This window comes from Pundamilia nyererei, unplaced genomic scaffold, assembly GCF_000239375.1.
Source record: "Pundamilia nyererei isolate P.nyererei 1_Seehausen unplaced genomic scaffold, PunNye1.0 scaffold00184, whole genome shotgun sequence".
Lineage (NCBI taxonomy): Eukaryota > Metazoa > Chordata > Actinopteri > Cichliformes > Cichlidae > Pundamilia > Pundamilia nyererei.
The window spans coordinates 661,089-678,748 of NW_005187585.1; the positions used below are offsets into that span (position 1 = coordinate 661,089).

Consider the following 17,660-nt stretch of genomic DNA (forward strand, 5'->3'; position numbering starts at 1 on the left):
GCGCGCGCGCGCGCACTCTCAGGTGGAGGAATGGGAAATATGTCGATGGACCGAATGGGCTCCAGCTTTGACCGTTTGGGAATGTCAGGAATGGACATGAACCGTGGCTTTGGTGGCTATGGAGGCGGGGGGCCGGGCCACATGGGTGGTGGCATGTCGGACAGAGGCTCAGGGTCCAAAGGAGGTTGCCAGATATTTGTGCGAAATGTAAGCAGAAATAAAACCATGTTCATTTATTCTGATTTTCAGAGCTGTTACAGTCAGTCGTGATAGTGATAGTAGTCATAGTGCAAGCACTATAGTATGCTGCCACTCAAAGTTTAAAATGTTAAAGGGGAATTCAAAGGTCCAGGTTTAGCAAACATCACTTGTGTTAGAATTTCTTGTAACCCCCCCATCATTCCTCTTTTGTTTAGATGTGTTCTCAAGACATTTGTGTATCTAAATTTACTGCTTCTTTAATCAGTTCGCTGTGCTAACATGATCAGTTAAACTTTAACGTGATAAACGTTCATTAGATGTCATTAAATATATTGTTGCTGGGCCTTTGATTGGATAGCTGCATAAGCACACAAAGTTATTAATAATATGTGGTGTGCTTTGATGAATCATTAATTTTTGCTTGGAGGATTTATGATCAGTTCAATGTCATCTTTGACATGTTTGATTCCTGTACAAATAGGGCTGTTCGATATAACGATATGTATCGGATGACGATATAAAAACGTCTTATCGTTTCATTTTACGCTATCGTTTGTTTCGTGGTGTTGCAAAATAAACGTTTACGGCAATATTTTTTCATTATTTTGATGGTCACTGTAGTGGCTATATTAATTTCTTAAAGTTCTCACTTTCTCTTATATTTATAACCACACTACAGACAGACAAGCGTTTGTTTTTATGCGTTGTCGTTAGCAACAACGACGGTAAAACCACCGCGTGTCCGCTTGTTTATGTTCCACATAAACATTTCACAATAAAGCTCAAGATCCTGTTGTGACTTTTCAAAATAAACTGAATCACGTAAAAGATGCAGTGTTTACGGATGAGAAGCAAAAAAGAGCCGTCAGGTGCTTAAAAAAAATAAACCTTATGCTGGGCAGACACTGTGATTTTTTTTTTTTTTTTCTTCAGTCGCGCGATTCAGCTCCTGCTCAAACTGTACGATTGACTCGCAGGGGTTAGAAGTTCATAGGTCACGATGCAGGGTCTCACACTATACGGCCCGATGCTCTGATGCGACCTGAGTGCTCACACTGTGCGTACATAAAAATGAAGGTTATAACAGAAATTCTGTCACTCGCTCTCCCTCTCCGTCTTTCACTCACACAGACACACCACCACCATCAACTTTGCTAAATTGCTAATGAAAAACATTGGTCAGGCAGCTGTGATTGAGCAGCAGTGTAGATCCAACTATTTTCAAGGTTGTTGTGGTCGTGATAATTTTGTGAGGCCACATCGAAAAGGCTCGGATGAGCTTTCCAAAGTTCTACAAGTTGTGCCTCCATCGCTTGTGTCCAGATCACATGCTGCACTGCCGTGCTGCTCCGTCTTTTTCGCTGACATTTGTGTTTGCGCGTGCGCAGTGTGACACACTGCGGTGACACCCTCACGACGCGATTGATGATCGGGAGCTGGTCGTGAGGTGTTAATCGCATCTCGTTACCACACGTATACTACACGATGCACGACGCACGATGAAGGCCAAAATCGGGCCGATCGCCAAAACGGTCACACGACTCAAAAATCGGCTCAAAATGGGCCAAAAATTGCACGGTGTAAGCCCAGCATTAGACTCAAACCTTAGAACAGGCTTTCACACGCAGCACACCGTGTTATAAATACTCACAAAGAAAACAGCGGCCGTTACAACTTATGTCTAAAAATGTATAGTTTCATGCAGTTAAAACACTCGACTCCAGGTACATGACGCGCAGCTGGAAACACTTCACGCAAGTCGAGCTGCACGAGATTCACAGAATTTATAGAAAATGTAAAATTTTTGTGATTTATATCGTTATCGGACGATAGATGTCTTAATATCGGGATATGAGATTTTGGTCATATCGCACAGCCCTATGTACAAAGGTCCAGCTGTAAATGTGTTAATGCTGACTAATGTAATGACTGAAGTATATTTTTGTTTTATAGCTGTCCTATGATTTGACATGGCAAAAACTGAAAGACAAGTTCAGTCACTGTGGTAAGTGTTTCGCTTATTATAGACCACTGAATTAATTATTCTCTGTTTAATTCATGAACCACTGGAGCACTTTTGGCATTTCACCACAATTGATCGCTGAAAACAAAGGCCAATGTCTAAGATTTAATCAGCACTTTGTTAAAGATTCTGCTTTCAAAATTCAGCCGTTGCTCATTCTTTTCTGCTACAGGTCAGGTAATGTTTGCAGAAATCAAGATGGAGAATGGAAAGTCGAAGGGATGCGGAACGGTGAGATTCGACTCTCCAGAGAGTGCCGAGAAGGCCTGCAGGATGATGAATGGAACCAAGATAAATGGCCGAGAGGTGGACGTCCGTATTGATCGAAACGCCTAGATCCTTTGTAGAAGTGAAGCTAACACGTACACATTCAGTCCCCTTGCCAATGATCTTTTGTTTTGTTTTAAAAACACAATTACTTCATATCTTCACGTGTATACTGTTTCTTTCTTTCGTCCTTTTGTTTGTTAATGTAAACTACATAGCTATTTTGTTTTATAAACCCTTTTTAATTTGTGAGACAGTTTATTTGACCAAATAAAGTTTGTAATTTTTAAACTTGGTGGTTGTAAATTCTCCTGAGATCAAAGTCTCGAAGTTGTTCTTCATTGTCTAAACTTTTGCTGTAGTTCTGCCCCCACCCTCCAAGAACAGCGTTCTACATTGGCAACTTCAAATCTAAAAAATACCACAATAGTCCACAGATGAAACTCAGAATGAGCTTATTTTATAGGAACAAAAAGATATTCAAGTATTTAAACCTTCAAGCTTAAAGTTTAGTATTTTTAGTTAGATCGCGAGTGGGTTTGGCATAATCCTGAAAAACTGAGTTACCTGCTGCGGCGACCTGTTAATAAGAATACAGCCAAAAGTAGCTGTTTTGTTTAGATTTGTTTGTTGTTTTTAGTTATATTATGGCACGTGTATGTCAGCGGAATACAATACGGACACCTAACTAGACATCAGTGCTGTAAAAAAGATGCATAACAGTGTGTCCTCAAGCTGTTAGAAAGATTTCATCAAAGCTACAGATTAAAACGGGATTTTAAACTATTTTTATTTGAATTAGGTTTGCTACAGTTTTGAACAAATTCTTTTTTTTGGAAGGTTTTTGTGCTTAGCTTGAACTAAGCTTTGTTGGGTTTGTTCTGAGGGTAGATTAGTGTCTAAAGTCCACGCAAGCATTGCAAACTTGGTTGTGGAAAAAAAATGCGTGACAGTTTTAGGGAACTGAAGATGAGTGGAAAGTTTTTCTTTCTTTTTTTCTTTTTTTCTTTTAACTATTTATGGCTCTAACCATTCTTTCTCGCTCATAAAAGCTTATCAGAGAAATAAGTCTTTGTTTTAGCTCAACCACCCTCTTAAAAAGGAGGACAAGGCCAGATGAGTTCAGTTTAAACCTTTTATTTCTTTTCTTATTGGAAATTGCAGTAAACCTGTGGGAGCAGTAGCTTTTTGTTCATGACCCTTATGTAAGACAGGGAATGTCTTGCAATGTGAAGATGGGCCTTGTGATGATACTGGTCTTGTCTGGATCTTGGTGTACACGCCCAAAAGAATGATCCTAGGAACATTGCCACCTTTGGTAAAATATATTAACAATAGATCATTCACTGAGGTGACCATCACATATGCGTGCCGTAGCAACTTGATATTTGTACATTTTTAAAAGCTTAACATTTTTGTTTTTACTCAGAAAATATGGCTTTAGTCCTGAGAAGGTCAGATCTCAGTCGCTGCACAGCCTTAGGGGATTATTCCCAATAATTCCCAGCTCATACAGGATGGACAGAGTGGCAAAGAGGATGTAGCAGATGAGAGAAACGATTCCCAGCTTCCAGTCCAACTTCCATCCGTTGATGTGCACGGCTACAAAAAGGAAGACAATTGAAAGGAGAAGTGTGCAGGAAATAAAGACCAGTCCGGTGCTGTTGACCTCTACAGGGTTGTTGGTGTCCACAAAGGCAGTTTTGATGAACCAAGGCAAACCCAGGCACAGCATGTCAAACACATTAGAGCCCACAATGTTGGACATGGCCATATCGGCTTTCCCTTAAGAGAGAGAGAAAAAAAGTTTACATTGAAATTTTAAAGAATTCAACATTCCTGTATTTTGAGTGAACAAGCTGTGGAAGTTTAAATGTACAGCAAGCAGTTGTTCAGGAATTTTAAATGAAGTTAATGAAACTGGAAATTAGTGTTACCTTCTCTGGCCACCATCACACTGGCCACAGTGTCAGGTATACTGGTTCCAGCAGCAAGCAAAGTAAGTCCCATAATAGTATCGGGGATAGCAAGGGTCTCACCTGCATAAACACAATGCCAACACAAAGTCGGATTACCCTACCAATAACTTCAAGATACAGTGTTGTGCAAAAATATTGAACTACTACACATTTTTTTTTTTGTCTTGCAAGGGAAATAGGTGCAGAGATTAATGGAAATGCAGTATATCAGGCAAAAACAGTTAGTACAATTTCTGTGTCTAACACACCTGACTGAAATGAAGCGCCAAACCCATGACAGAGCCTCCTCTATGTTTAACAGATGGCTGTGGAGACTTTTCTCCCTGTTTTCCAGCCTTAAATATAGCTTCTTGACATTCTCAACTAAAGAGATACCACTTCGCAAAGAAACAAAGTGAAAAAGGAGAACAAAGCACGTTGTGACAAACACCCCGACGAAAAAAATAACTAAAGAAAAAAATTAACAGACGTGACCACAGAAGTCGTCTGTAATGTGTAGACACAACACTGGTTCTTCCCTTAGGTTGGGTACTTTTTTTGTTTGAATGACTCATACGTCAGGGTTAAGTTGCTCAACAGAAACATTCCCTTGTAAAGGGTCAGGTAGAAGCGCTGAAAATGACTGAAAAAGCAGCTAAGGAAAACCTTCGACCTGAAGAAAACTGAAGGAACTATTTCTCAAGAACCTAAGCTAAATATCAAGAAATGAGGGGTGGCTCAAAAGTACATAGTACTGTGGATCTTCCATAAGAATGTGAAATCCTATTATCAAGTTAAACAAACAGCACATCTGCTCCTTCTCTTTTTGAAAATTAAGTCCATTATTAGACATTGTCCATTATCCAGAATCCACATTCATCATAGGAAAATAAAAAAATTTCAGGCAAAGTGATCCAGAAAATAACTCACCAATATTAATCACCACCTTAAATGAATCCTTGCAATCCTGCCTGTGAACTGTGACTGGGTTCTCTGTACTGTCCAATTCAGTGCAGAGCCTACATGCCTGGTATTTCCCTGCATGTGAGCCTTTCTGAGAACTATTGGATAATAATCTCATTATACATTAAGTAGACCTGCCACTGTCACATGATAATATTGCCTTTTTACCCTGAACTTGGAATATAGTTCTATAGTTCATTCTTTTGTAGATGGAAGGTGGAGGGGTTCTTGAAGCCCTGTATACACTCAGTCCTCATGTGACTGTGTTTCCCTAGGGGTGAGCCCCCTGTTAATTGCTGTGGCCGGCTAGGCACATGGCCCACTGGAGCTACAACAGACCCCCTCTGAACCTGCCTAGATAATGGCATCCCAGGAATTAACCAGCAGACCAACATGTGACTGTACTCTGCAAATCCAACATTTTTCTCACAAGTTTCAACACTTGTGATCTGCCGTGGCTCAGTGGGTGATGAGCTCATTTACACCTGCAGCTAATCTGCAAAAGTTTAATGAAAACTACAGAATTTTATTACAGACTTCAGAGTTAAAACAGCCATCTTACCAACTACAGTGACCATCCACACCAGCACATATGTAAAAGCTGAGATCCAGACTGCTGACATGAGGAAAGTGATCACGAACCACTGCTTCCAGAACCTTCTCCTGCAGTCAGGGATGGTGAGGAAAAGCAGAGTGATGATGGGCAGGGACAGTACCCACAGAATCCGTTTCATGTCGCTCTCCGGGACGGCAAAGACACTTTTATGCTCTGCTGGTATGAGAGAATATACATCATACATCTCTCCTAGATCAAACACGAAGGCGAATGACTCAAAGTGGCGTTGAAGGAAAGCAGTTTTACTGTGCCACTAAGAAGTGCGCCTTACCTTCAGGAATCTCATTGAGTCCGTGTAGGCTGAGGGACAGGTGAGAGTATCCTGACTCATCGTGGAAGATCCCACTGTCTGTTCTGGAGCGACTGTGGACTCGCAAACTGGTGTCGTCATTCCAACCCAGCAGACGCTGTGTCTCAATCTTTTCACACGAACCTGACCCCAGACACGTGCAGCAAGGGCTCAGCTTCCTCAGGACAAACTCACTGATGCGAAGGTCAAAGCACAGAACCACAATGTAAACGCCGTAGACCAGCAGGAGACAGGCAGCATCATACCTGTCAACAAATTACACAGTTTGAGCATTAATAGTTCATTGACATACTGTAAATGAAAAATATTGTAAATAAAACATACAATGCTGTGAAAAAGCATTTGTCCCCTTCCTGAGTTTTTAGTTTTTTTGCATATTTGTCAGACTTATATGTTTCAGAACATAAACAGATTTTAATATTAGACAAAGATAACCTGAGTAAATACAAAATGCACTTTTCAATTATTATGTCAATGTAAGTAATAGCAGTGATGAACCATGGTGAGAGCCATTATCCACAAATGGAGAAAACATGGAACAGTGGTGAACCTTCACCAGAGTGACCAGCCTACCAAAAATACTTCAAGAGTTCTTCGATGACTCACCCAGGAGGTCACAAAAGAACCCAGATCACCATCTAAAAAACTGCAGGTCTCACTTCCCTCAATTAAGGTCAGAAAACATTTCAGTGGCTTTTGTACCACTGGATTATTTCAACATATTTTCCATGTGTAATTCTCCAAATTGTTGTTGCTTTTTTTTTTTAGCCATGGATATAGTTATGACAGTACCATAAAAAACAAAAAGAAAAAACAAACCTGTAAATACCTGCACTGTACAAATTGTTTTGTGATCTCTTTTAATTTGTTTTTCTCTACATCACAAGAGGCAATAAAACGCTGTAAATGACTTTGTATCTTGTTACCACCCTTTGGGTTATAAAATAGTCTCTTATAAAAGGACAAAGTCTTTTACAACCCAAATTCAACCCCTGTTTGTATGTGGTGAAAGGTCTTAAGATGATTCATGTAATGATGAGTCAGTACACACAAATACACTCACCAGTAAACTTTGTTATCTGAAATAATCCCAATGACAGCAGCAACACTGATCCCATATGCCAGGCAGTCCCTGAATAGTGGCCAACAGGTGAGACGCCCAGCCTGATAAAGCGAACAAAAATAAGAGGTTTAAGGCTCATAAAACACAACGATCCTTCTGTTTTGGCTGAGCAAAAGTGCAACTGCTACACACAAGTAGTTAGCAGAGGTGTAATGTTTGTCTGTATCTTATGTGTTATCGTGTCAGAATGTACCATAGAGGCTAAAAGTCCACAGGCACCACAGATTCCTAGCAGGTTGTAGACAGCCGATCCCACAATGGTGCTGACCCCAATGTCCCCTTTTGTCACAAACACACCTGACAGTAAAGAGCACATTTTAGCTTTGAAGCCAGGAGCAATGAGGAAGCATGACAGGGAAAAGAAATAAAGAGCTGAAAGTTAAAATAGCCTAGTTCAAGGACACTTTTCCTTTTTGTTCCCATGTAGTAAAGTCACTATGTCAGACTGGGGAACACCACAAGGACAGAGATGATCATACTGGGGTTATCATGTCATGATTAGGTTTTTACTTAGTTTGTGATTACCTAGGAAGGCTGTGACTAGTTCAGGTGCAGAACTTCCAGCTGCCATAAACGTGGCTCCTGCTACGTCCTGTGACAATCCCAGACCTGAGAGACGTCCAAAATAACACACACACACACACAAAAATATAATGCACAGTTTTGTTCAACAATAGCACAATCCCTCCTCAAATGGCCCATTAAAAACAGATTGATATATTTATTTTTAAGGATTGGTCTGTGATATTACATTTTATATCCGCCCACTGTGGGCTTGTTTAGTCAGTCAGTTGATTTCATGGTTTGATCGTCTATTAAAAAAGGATATGGTTTTTTTTAAAATAAAATATACTTAGGTGTTGGAGGGATAGGTGCATAAAGTTGAAAACTTTCACAATGTTTGTAGACTTTGCAAAGACCAAACTAGTTTACATTAACTATACCAAAGGATTAACTGACTAACAGCTTTATTTATTACTTAAAATGTTCAGTAAGTTAAATATTTCCTCACACTGTATGTGTAGATTTGGCTCCCACCTTGTAAATGAAGAAATTGCGTTAGAATCTGTTGTTATAAATCCCGATTACTCTGATAATCACACAGTGCAAAAATACAATGAGAACATCCACCCAAGCCTACACCTACACCTTACACGCAGATGTTCTATTGGAAACGTGTGTGTTATGTAGAACTTACGTTCACTGATTACTTCTAATGATGGCAGAAAGTAATCGTCGCAGACTATAGAGACAGCCAAAAGCATGTAGAAAATAAGCATAAAATAAATGACGAGCCCTCCGTCCTTCCTCTCCTGCACTGTGAAGAAGCCTTCAGGAAACTCGGAGGACTGTGGCGGGATGCATTCTGTCTCATTCTCTAAAACAGCAGAAACAACACGCACACGCATTCAAATCAAGGCTGTTATAGTAAACTAATTCAAAAATAAGGGAGAAAAAATATTTTAGAACATTTTAGTAAAGTGAACTAAAATCTAATTGTACAGAAAAGTTTCAGTCTGGCCATTTTGGTCGAATACGTCAGTACAGAAAGCCTGAGGGAGATTATCTTTATGGAGACTGGGATGAGGATGAATCAGTCGCCTCCAGTAACGGTTGTGTGATAATACCTATTTTCAACTTCTTAAATCTAGCCCCTGACAAATACACGCGAGAATATTATCAAATAAAAGACGAAAGCACCGACTCTAATAACGACTCTTAACAACTCATACACACAAACTGTCACCCCAAGAAGCCAGCAAGTTGCTAGAGCGCTCTGCCAAGATGGTTAGATCTCTTTTCATGGCAGTTACACGGTCTTTCATGCCGATAACACACGACGATTAGTAGAGCAAACATTGCCACAGTTGCTATGCCACATGATTACGCACACATTATTACCGTGACATAACTCATGACACACTGAACAGATTGTCACTATAAAACAAAACTCCCCCAGATTATTGTGGCAGCTCTAAAATGTTACAAAGTAACCCAAAAATCCCGCACGCACTTGTTTCAGATATGCTTACCCACGGCCCGACGCACCCTGACAGAGTGACTTTCCTGTGCTGTTTTTGCTGTTACTGAAAGGAGGCTGACCGTGCAATACAAAAATATTACAAATCCCAGAAAGTAAGGTATAAAATCTTTTCTCTTCTTTTTCTGCACAGCTACAGCAGTACCCATGGTCATTTTAAAATTAAATAAAACAAAAAAAATAAATACGAAATTAGCGATTAATCCAAGGACGCATGTGTGTCTTTACAAGCTTGTAGAAATGTACTAAGGACTAAAATTGGTTGTGAGCGCTGCATCTAACACTACATACGGCTGCAAGCTGCAAAGAGAGATTATTGGGAGGGGGGTCATTTTAAAGTCTGGTGCTACTAAGAATGGGGGATCACGAGTTGCGAGTCATTCCAGTCAGCTTGAACACAATCCAGCCTGAGGCGCAGCAGGGGTGAAATCCAGATTTCTTTAAACACAGTTTTAATGCAGCTTTACAAGTGGAAATGTAATGTTTTATTGATTAAATACACATTTAAGCAACACACTTGCTGAATTTGGAGATGATCATCTTCACGTCATACAGTGGCACTGTGAGCGTACATGCAGGCCACTCAACTAGGCCTTTGCGCATATCTGACTCGTGATTGTAGACAGAACATAACCATAAACAGGATTTAGTGTAGTTTTAGTTACACCGTAGACTGATACCCATACTCCTCACATGTGAGGAAAAAAAGGGGGTGTGAATATGTGGAGGGACGGGGTGCCAGGGCTTGTTTGGACATGCCCCAAAGTTTCCCCCGGAGCCACAGAGCGTCAGTCAGGAGTGCTCTCTGTGTGGATCGCCTTCGTGCTCCAAAGACATGGAATGAGTGGATATTAAAACGATGGATAGTTTAACCTGAGTCCAAACAAGATGATTTGAAAAAAGGTGAGTCAATTCAATTACTGGTTTTCTGAGAGGCTGCTCTGTGTCTATTGCACGTATTTCATTAAGCAGAAGATTTAACATTATGAATTTATATTATGAAAGCAACTTTAAGGTTGACAAATGCTTAAATCATCAGTCTGGCATTTCTGTTGCACCAGTGAGCAGTGCACACTAGCCGAATGAAGCTGAACTTGCTTGTTTTGTTGTGCTAATTGTGATGAATGATGCTGAGCCTAGCTGTGAGTTAATGGCGCCCCTGTGTGGCATTGACTGGGTTTGTGGTTTGCTGGTCATCTCGTGTAGACTGATAAGGGCCTAGCCTGGAAGTCATGCAACAAAGAAATAAGGCAATGTTAAAAAAAAACCCTAAAACAAAAACCAACACAGGTATTCTGGTAAATAGACGGTATGCTTGGAGATATTTTTTAAAATACTTGCTCTTAAAGGTTTTTTTTAAATGTTTATTTACAAGATTTTAACTTAAAATTACATAAAATCAAATAAAAAAACAATGACATCCAAGCGCAGAAAGTAAGACAAAAACCAAAAAACCAGAACAGGAAAACAATAAAAGAAAAGAAAAAAAATAAGGCAATATACAAACATGCAATCCTCTCTCATAGCCAAACCCTAAACAAGGGAGGAGATGGTGATTTCCAGGCTCTAAGAATAGCTACAATAGCTTTTAGCTACAATCATGTCAAACATTAAGGGTTTCTGAAGAGGACGTCTAAGTGCCAGTGAGGTTAGGGAGCAGTCTAGCACTGCAAGTATACAATCCGGCTTTAATTTTAAGTCATAAATCCGGTTATACATATTAAATATCTCTGCCCAAAAAAGTGTAGGGCAAGACCAGAAAAGGTGGGCAGTGGTTCCTTCCATTGCTTTGCATTTTATGACACAATGAGGAAATAGATGGAAAAATGCTGCCTAGCTTTATTTTAGAGAAATGCAAACGATGAAGGACTTTGAACTGCCTAAATTGTAATCTGGCATTAACAGAGCATTCTTTAATCTTCTTCAACCCATTGGCCCACAAAGTGTCCGATATGTCTACTTCCATGTCCTTAACGCAAGCATCCTTGGTGAAGTTTGTAGGTGGTTTAAGTATAAAAAGTGTAGTAAACTGGCTGATTAGGTGTTTGGGATTTCAATCAAATAATCATAGAAGTCTCTATGAGCAGGTGGCTGATCCAGATGGGAGAAAGAGTGTTTAACAAAATTCCTGATTTGTAAGTATCGAAATAAACGAGTGGAGGGAAGCATACATTTTGATTGCAACTGAACAAATGAAGCAAAACAATTGTCGATGTAGACGTCCTTAATAGTGCGGAGACCTAATTCTGACCAATGATTACACACAGGGTCCATCACGCCAGGTAAAAAAGAAAGGTTTGGCGTTATGGGGCAAAAATGGATAGGTCTGGCACAAAGCACCCCTAACTTGCTTTAGGATCTGAAGAGAATAGAGCTAGGACAAAATCTTTGCTAAAAAATTTTGGTAGGTATGTTTGGCAGGAAGGACCACAGCCCTTCTGAACAGCAGGAACAGCTGAAACACTGTTCCAGAAAACCCACGTTCTGGTATTGCAAGCCCAATAATATTGCCTGAAAATTGGGAGGCCAAGTCTGCCCTCAGAAGGTTTCTGCAAGTGTGCCTTTGAAATTGTATGGTGTTTATTTGCCCAGATGAAAGACATAATGATAGAGTCAATAGTTTAAAAATGATGATGTGGGAAAGATGGGTATGTTTTGGAAGAGATGAATAAATTTAGGAAGTACCACCATTTTTTTAAGTTTTATTTATTTTGTTATCATTTCATTTACACTCATAGACCACACCTGTTCAACAGCTCCTTAAAGCAAATATCTAATCAACCAATCACACGACAGTTACTACTGAAGTTCAAGCTGAGCATCAGAACAGGCAAGAAAGGTGATTTAAGTGACTTTGAACATGGCATGGTTGTTGGTGCCAGACTTGCTGAACTAAGTATTTCAGAAACTGCTGATCTACTGGGATTTTCCCACACAGCCATCCCTAGTGTGCAGCATTTCTCTGGGAGAAAATTCCTTGTTGGTGTCAGAGGTCATAGGAGAATGACCAGACTCCTTTCAGCTGATAGGAAGGCAAAAGTAACTTAGGTAACTGCTTATTACAACCAAAAGAGGAGAGCAGCTCTGAGCATGCAACATGTCAAACCTTGAAATACAGGAGCTACAGCTACAGAAGACCACACCGGGTCTTGTCAGCCAAGAACAGGAAACTGAGTTTACACTTCACACAGAATCCCCAAAATGCTCCAAGAGAAGATTTGAAAAATATTGCCTGGCTTGTAAAGTCTCAATTTCTGCTGACACAGCTGAATGCTAGGGTCAGCATATAGCATAAAAACCTTAAAGCGTGCATCCATCCAGCCTTGTATCAGCGGTTCAGGCTGATAGTGGTGTAATAAAAACTGAGTGTCATTAAAACACCTCAACCTAGCTGTTGATGACCATAGCCATCCCTTTACGACCGCAGTGACAGCATGTTCATTGCTGTCAAATGGCCTCCACAGTCACCAGATCTCAATACAGTAGAGCACCTTTGAGATGTGGTGGCACATGAAGCCAGCCAACATATCTGCAGCAACTGTGTGATGCAGTCATGTCAATATGGACCAAAATCTCTGAGACATTTTTCCAGCACCTTGTTGAATATGCTACAAAGAATTACAATAGTTCTGGAGGCAAAAGGAGGTCCAACTCAGTGCCAGAAAAGTGTACCTAATAAAGTGGTTCACAAGTATCTATCTCTTTTAATGACTCTGTTCATTTATTGGAATAACAACCTAGAACTGTTTAATCTTTTATTATTAAATTAACCTTTTAGGAGTGAATTAGTACAAATTCATTTCGCCCGTACTGCTTCCATTAATTTCTTTACAAATTAATTTTATTTTTATTCTTTTAATTTTTTTTAAGTAAGTGAGTTTAAGTTCATCATCAAACTAACACCACTGAACACTGTTGAAATCACTATTCTTTTTCGGATTAAAATATAAGCAAATGCACACATGTGTCCAGTGCTGACAGTTTGCACGTCTGTCTGTCTGACTCACCTAGCTGGAGGTCTGTCTTTTCCTTTGACCACACCACTAACCAGCCAGCAGATGCCAGTATTAGATCAGAAAGTCTCAGGATACCTTTAGAATCTAACACCAAACTTCACCTGTAAAGAGGAATGTCTGTTTTTATTAACTTGAACAAGACATGAGGTCTTTTTTGGAGTGCGTGTTCATAACTTGACAGGGTAATATTTCTGGAATTTAAGGGTCAGAGCAGAACCATTGTTCCTGTTATCAGAAGCTGTGACTTCTAGCTATGCTAAAAGGAAATATCTCACAGTCTTTTATTTACAGAGCTAGCCCCAGTCAAATGGATTATTTAATAGCGCATTGTGTACACATTCTTTGTGTGTGTGTGTGAACTAAGGTAAAAATGGCTCAATGAAATAGAGCAGATTTCAATCCAGTCTCAATCTCAGGTAAACTATCAAGCTGGACAGCAACCTCACCATCGAATTTGTCATTTGAAGCCTTTCTGTCTCTTAGTGTTTGTGCGCTTTCACTTGTGTGTAAGAAGATACAGCGGAAACTTGACAGTGCCTCGTTCTATTTCAGTGGTCACTGGTATACCTGCAGTGGTGGATGAGTCTCTAGTTACAGTATCAGCACAATGGAAAAACATTACTCTTGTGTGCAAAAGTCTTATCCTCTACACTCAGTTTTTTTCGTAAGCCTGTAAAAATATTCAGCAACATTAGTCTACTGCAGTAGAATATGCAGTAGACTATATTTGTAGATTAGAGACAATAGCCACAAGGCAGCGGTGCAAAACTTGCCTGTCACCTTAACAAAACAATGATCGCAGCCGCAGAAAAAAGAGGAAGGAAACCAGTCAAACTAGAAAAACTGGCTGAGTTGCTTTTGTCATCATTATGCAAGGAGAATGCGGCAGTTTTTACAGCTGTCACAGTCCTGCCTTATGAAAGTCTTCTTATCATTTGCTTATCATGTCTTTCCTTCTCGAATGCTGTTCCTTGGCTCTGGAAACAACATAGGTCTGTGCGTTTTGTGTACTTCAACTTGTTGAATAGCAACACCCTGCCCTCAGCGGGGAGTGTTCAGTGTTCAAGGTTCAGGAAGATAACGAGAGGTGAGTGGCTGACGCGTAGCTTGTTTTATGTTACCAAAGGCTCGTGTCATATTACCGAAGACAGCAGGCTTGGTGAAACTATCGCCGGATTGAGACTGCTGAGACTTGAACAGACCAGGAACTGGGAGTTTTTTCTTTTTTTTGAAAAATAAGTTTTGAAGAGGCTAAATAAGCCTTAGTAAGAGGACTTCCTCTTGTTCAAGAACAGTGTTACCATGGGTAAGAAGACACAACCACCTCTGCTGCTTTTGCTGTTTTTGTTAGGGCTTGTTCACTGTTCAGCTACCTTTCTATTTTGGACTGCCAACGTGGAAATAAGCTTTGTGAACAACTACAATGAGACTGAGGAGAAATATTGTGAGTGTGGGTTGTATGGCCGTAACTCTCGGAGGGAAAGAGCTTTTGGCATCGTTACGCTTCCCGTGGGAGACCCCAAAGGCTGTGGCCCAGATCCTGTGTACGACCGCAACGAAACCTCACCATCGTGGATAGCCCTGGTGAAGAGGGGCAACTGCACCTTCGGTGAGAAGATCAATGCTGCCAAACGCCTCGGAGCAGCTGCTGTTGTTGTGTATAATGTGGACGGCAGTGGAAACAGCACTACACACATGGCACACTCAGATGCAGACGAAATTGTGGCGATCATGATTGGTAACACTCAGGGCATGGAGATTGTCAGGTTGGTGAAAAACGGGATTGATGTTGAAATGATAATTAGTGAAGGCGTGGCTCACGGACCCTGGATGGACACATACTGGCTTTACTTTCTGTCCATTGCCTTTTTCATTGTAACCGCAGCCTCCATCGCCTACTTTGTGTTCATCTCCGCAAACCGTCTCTACAATATGAGCATGAGCAAGCGCAATGAGAAGCGACTGAAATCCGAGGCGAAGAAGGCAATTAAGCGTTTGCAGGTACGCACGCTCAAGAGAGGGGACGAGGAGACCAGTTCGGACTCCTCGATGTGTGCCGTTTGTATCGAATCCTACAAGGTAGGCGATGTGGTGACCGTGCTGACGTGTGATCACATCTTCCACAAAACCTGCATCGAGCCCTGGCTGCTGGAGAGGCGAACCTGCCCTATGTGTAAGTGCGACATCTTGAAGGCCCTGGGCGTTGAGGACGACAGAAAAGAGAGCTTCTCTTCTGAGTCACCGCCAGATGTCACCGTGATCACAGTGACAGGAGACGCCCTGTATGAAGTCCCACTGACTGACCCAGGGAGCCTCGACCCAGAGAGACAGCAGCATCGCTATGACAACAGGGCCTTCGAGGAAGACTCAGAGGCTGCGAGGGGATGAGCAGCAGCAGTGGAAACAAAACAAAGCACAAATCAGGACACAGTTAAATTCCCTGTTTAAAAGAGATATTTTTCTGGCACACAGTGATCCAGTGGAATCAAAGTTTAATCTATCAACAGAGGAGGCAATGTTCATCTTGCAATGTGGACATGTTAAAATGATTTAAAAAAGAATCCAAGGATTTAAAATGTCAACGAATGTGTGTCATTAACTTAAATGTCAGTGCTTCTTCTTTGTTTTCTGTAAACAGTGGGTGTGTTCATAAATCCGCAGCTCATTAGAATAGAATTGAGCAGTCGTGGAGCGACACCAATGTCAGATAGCTGTTTTGCATAGGCACAAAGCAGTTGATGTTGGTTAGGAAGGAATATAAATATCAGAAAGTGGGGCCAAATTTCTTCCAATAAAAGGCTCAATATTGGGCTGCTCGCAGTAATATACACCAAACGTTTCTTTTTCCTTTAAACTGAAATACAAATGTATTTCTCATAATCCACTTTGTCCTAATCACTGTCCTTTCTTTTTCTGAGTGTTTTTTTTACCATTTGCATCTGGGTTGTCATTCTGGATTTGCAAACGCACCCTCATAAACACGCCTTTGTCTGGAAACACTGCATGCCATGCATTTCTCGGGCATGAGTAAATAATACACCTGAGGGCCAGAGGCTCATAGCATGACAGTGTGCTGAAGAAAGGATTTTCATGTTCAGTCAGATCACAACCAGAAGTGAAATGTAATGCAGTCATGTTGTAATAGACATATCTACCTATATCTCTCTATATATATCTATATATATGTATAAAACAGGCATCTGCAGTGTAGATAATTTTCTTCCCATATGTTTTCTTGGCTGCTGGACGGGGGAATTACTGTGTAATTATCGTGAAATTATTATGTGTACTATCTTTTTAAGTAATACACTGAGACTGGCTTATCACTCAATCAACTTTATGTGTTAATATAAAGGTAACACACTATGGAAAGTACAGCTGATTTTCATTTGCAGACATAAACTGTTATTGATGAACATGTCTTCCAGGTTTTGCCCGTGCTCTACCTCTGATCTATCACACGGTTAAATATAGGAACGCGTTTGAGATTCTTCCACGATCCAAAGTGTGTCCCTCCATAAAGGATAAAGCTAAAGAATTGTTTTACTTCTTTGTTTTCTGGTGGGATGTGCCGATCATGGTACTAAAAAGATTTTATATCGAATCATTTTCACGGCTGTTTTACAGATTCCAGGAGTCTTAAATTGCACTGTAAAAAAACGAATATTACTTTCTGTATTAAATCACATTGATGCTTTTTAGAATGAAATAAATCCCTCAAAATGAGGCCAACTTAACGAGGACACATACTTGTGAAGTGGTGTTTGTTTGCGTGTGTGTGTTTTGCGGGATATATATACGAACATGAACATGAACGTGAAAAGTATGGTAAAGGAACCTCTCACTTTCAGAGATGTGTCTCTACAGAGATAACTGTAGGAGAGAAGTGAAATTGTAATTACTCCTGCGTAGGTGGGAGCTGATACACACATACACACCTTAAGCTTCAGTGGGATAATCATCACACCACATAAGTATACGGGCTTGAACGAACAAGCCGAGCAAGCTCGACTACTCCTCAGGTGATCACATTTCCTGAGTTGGAAAAATCCAAACATGGAAACAAAACGGAGGCTCTGGGATGATGTGTCATATTTTTTTGCTCAAAACAAACAACATGCTGATAATCAGTCTGTTTAGCT

General features: G+C 40.5%; 3 protein-coding genes across 4 annotated transcripts in view; 2 read left to right on the forward strand and 1 right to left on the reverse strand.

The window, feature by feature from the left end:
* myef2 (myelin expression factor 2) overlaps positions 1-2,785 on the forward strand; it is a 12,133-nt gene extending 9,348 nt beyond the window's left edge. The window contains exons 15-17 of the mRNA XM_013914293.1: positions 23-207; positions 2,155-2,206; positions 2,397-2,785. Of these exons, the coding sequence (XP_013769747.1) occupies positions 23-207; positions 2,155-2,206; positions 2,397-2,560 (401 nt within the window). The 3' untranslated portion in view covers positions 2,561-2,785. The remainder of the gene's footprint in view (positions 1-22; positions 208-2,154; positions 2,207-2,396) is intronic.
* Positions 2,786-3,612: 827 nt separating this feature from the next.
* On the reverse strand, positions 3,613-9,794 carry slc24a5 (solute carrier family 24 member 5). 2 transcript variants are annotated; one of them, XM_005746862.1, is made up of 9 exons: positions 9,495-9,794; positions 8,660-8,839; positions 7,987-8,070; positions 7,655-7,758; positions 7,402-7,502; positions 6,300-6,583; positions 5,975-6,181; positions 4,429-4,530; positions 3,613-4,276 (listed from the first exon to the last, which is right to left on the reverse strand). In XM_005746862.1, exons 1-9 carry the CDS (start codon positions 9,655-9,657, stop codon positions 3,954-3,956), a joined length of 1,548 nt encoding a protein of 515 aa, XP_005746919.1. In that variant the 5' UTR covers positions 9,658-9,794; the 3' UTR covers positions 3,613-3,953. The 2 variants fall into 2 exon arrangements, with proteins under 2 accessions (XP_005746919.1, XP_005746918.1); XM_005746861.1 differs by having other exon boundaries at positions 5,975-6,184.
* Positions 9,795-14,398: 4,604 nt separating this feature from the next.
* On the forward strand, positions 14,399-17,261 carry rnf128a (ring finger protein 128a). The gene has a single exon (XM_005746863.1). It carries the CDS (start codon positions 14,821-14,823, stop codon positions 15,904-15,906), a length of 1,086 nt encoding a protein of 361 aa, XP_005746920.1. The 5' UTR covers positions 14,399-14,820; the 3' UTR covers positions 15,907-17,261.
* The last annotated feature ends 399 nt before the right edge of the window (positions 17,262-17,660 follow it).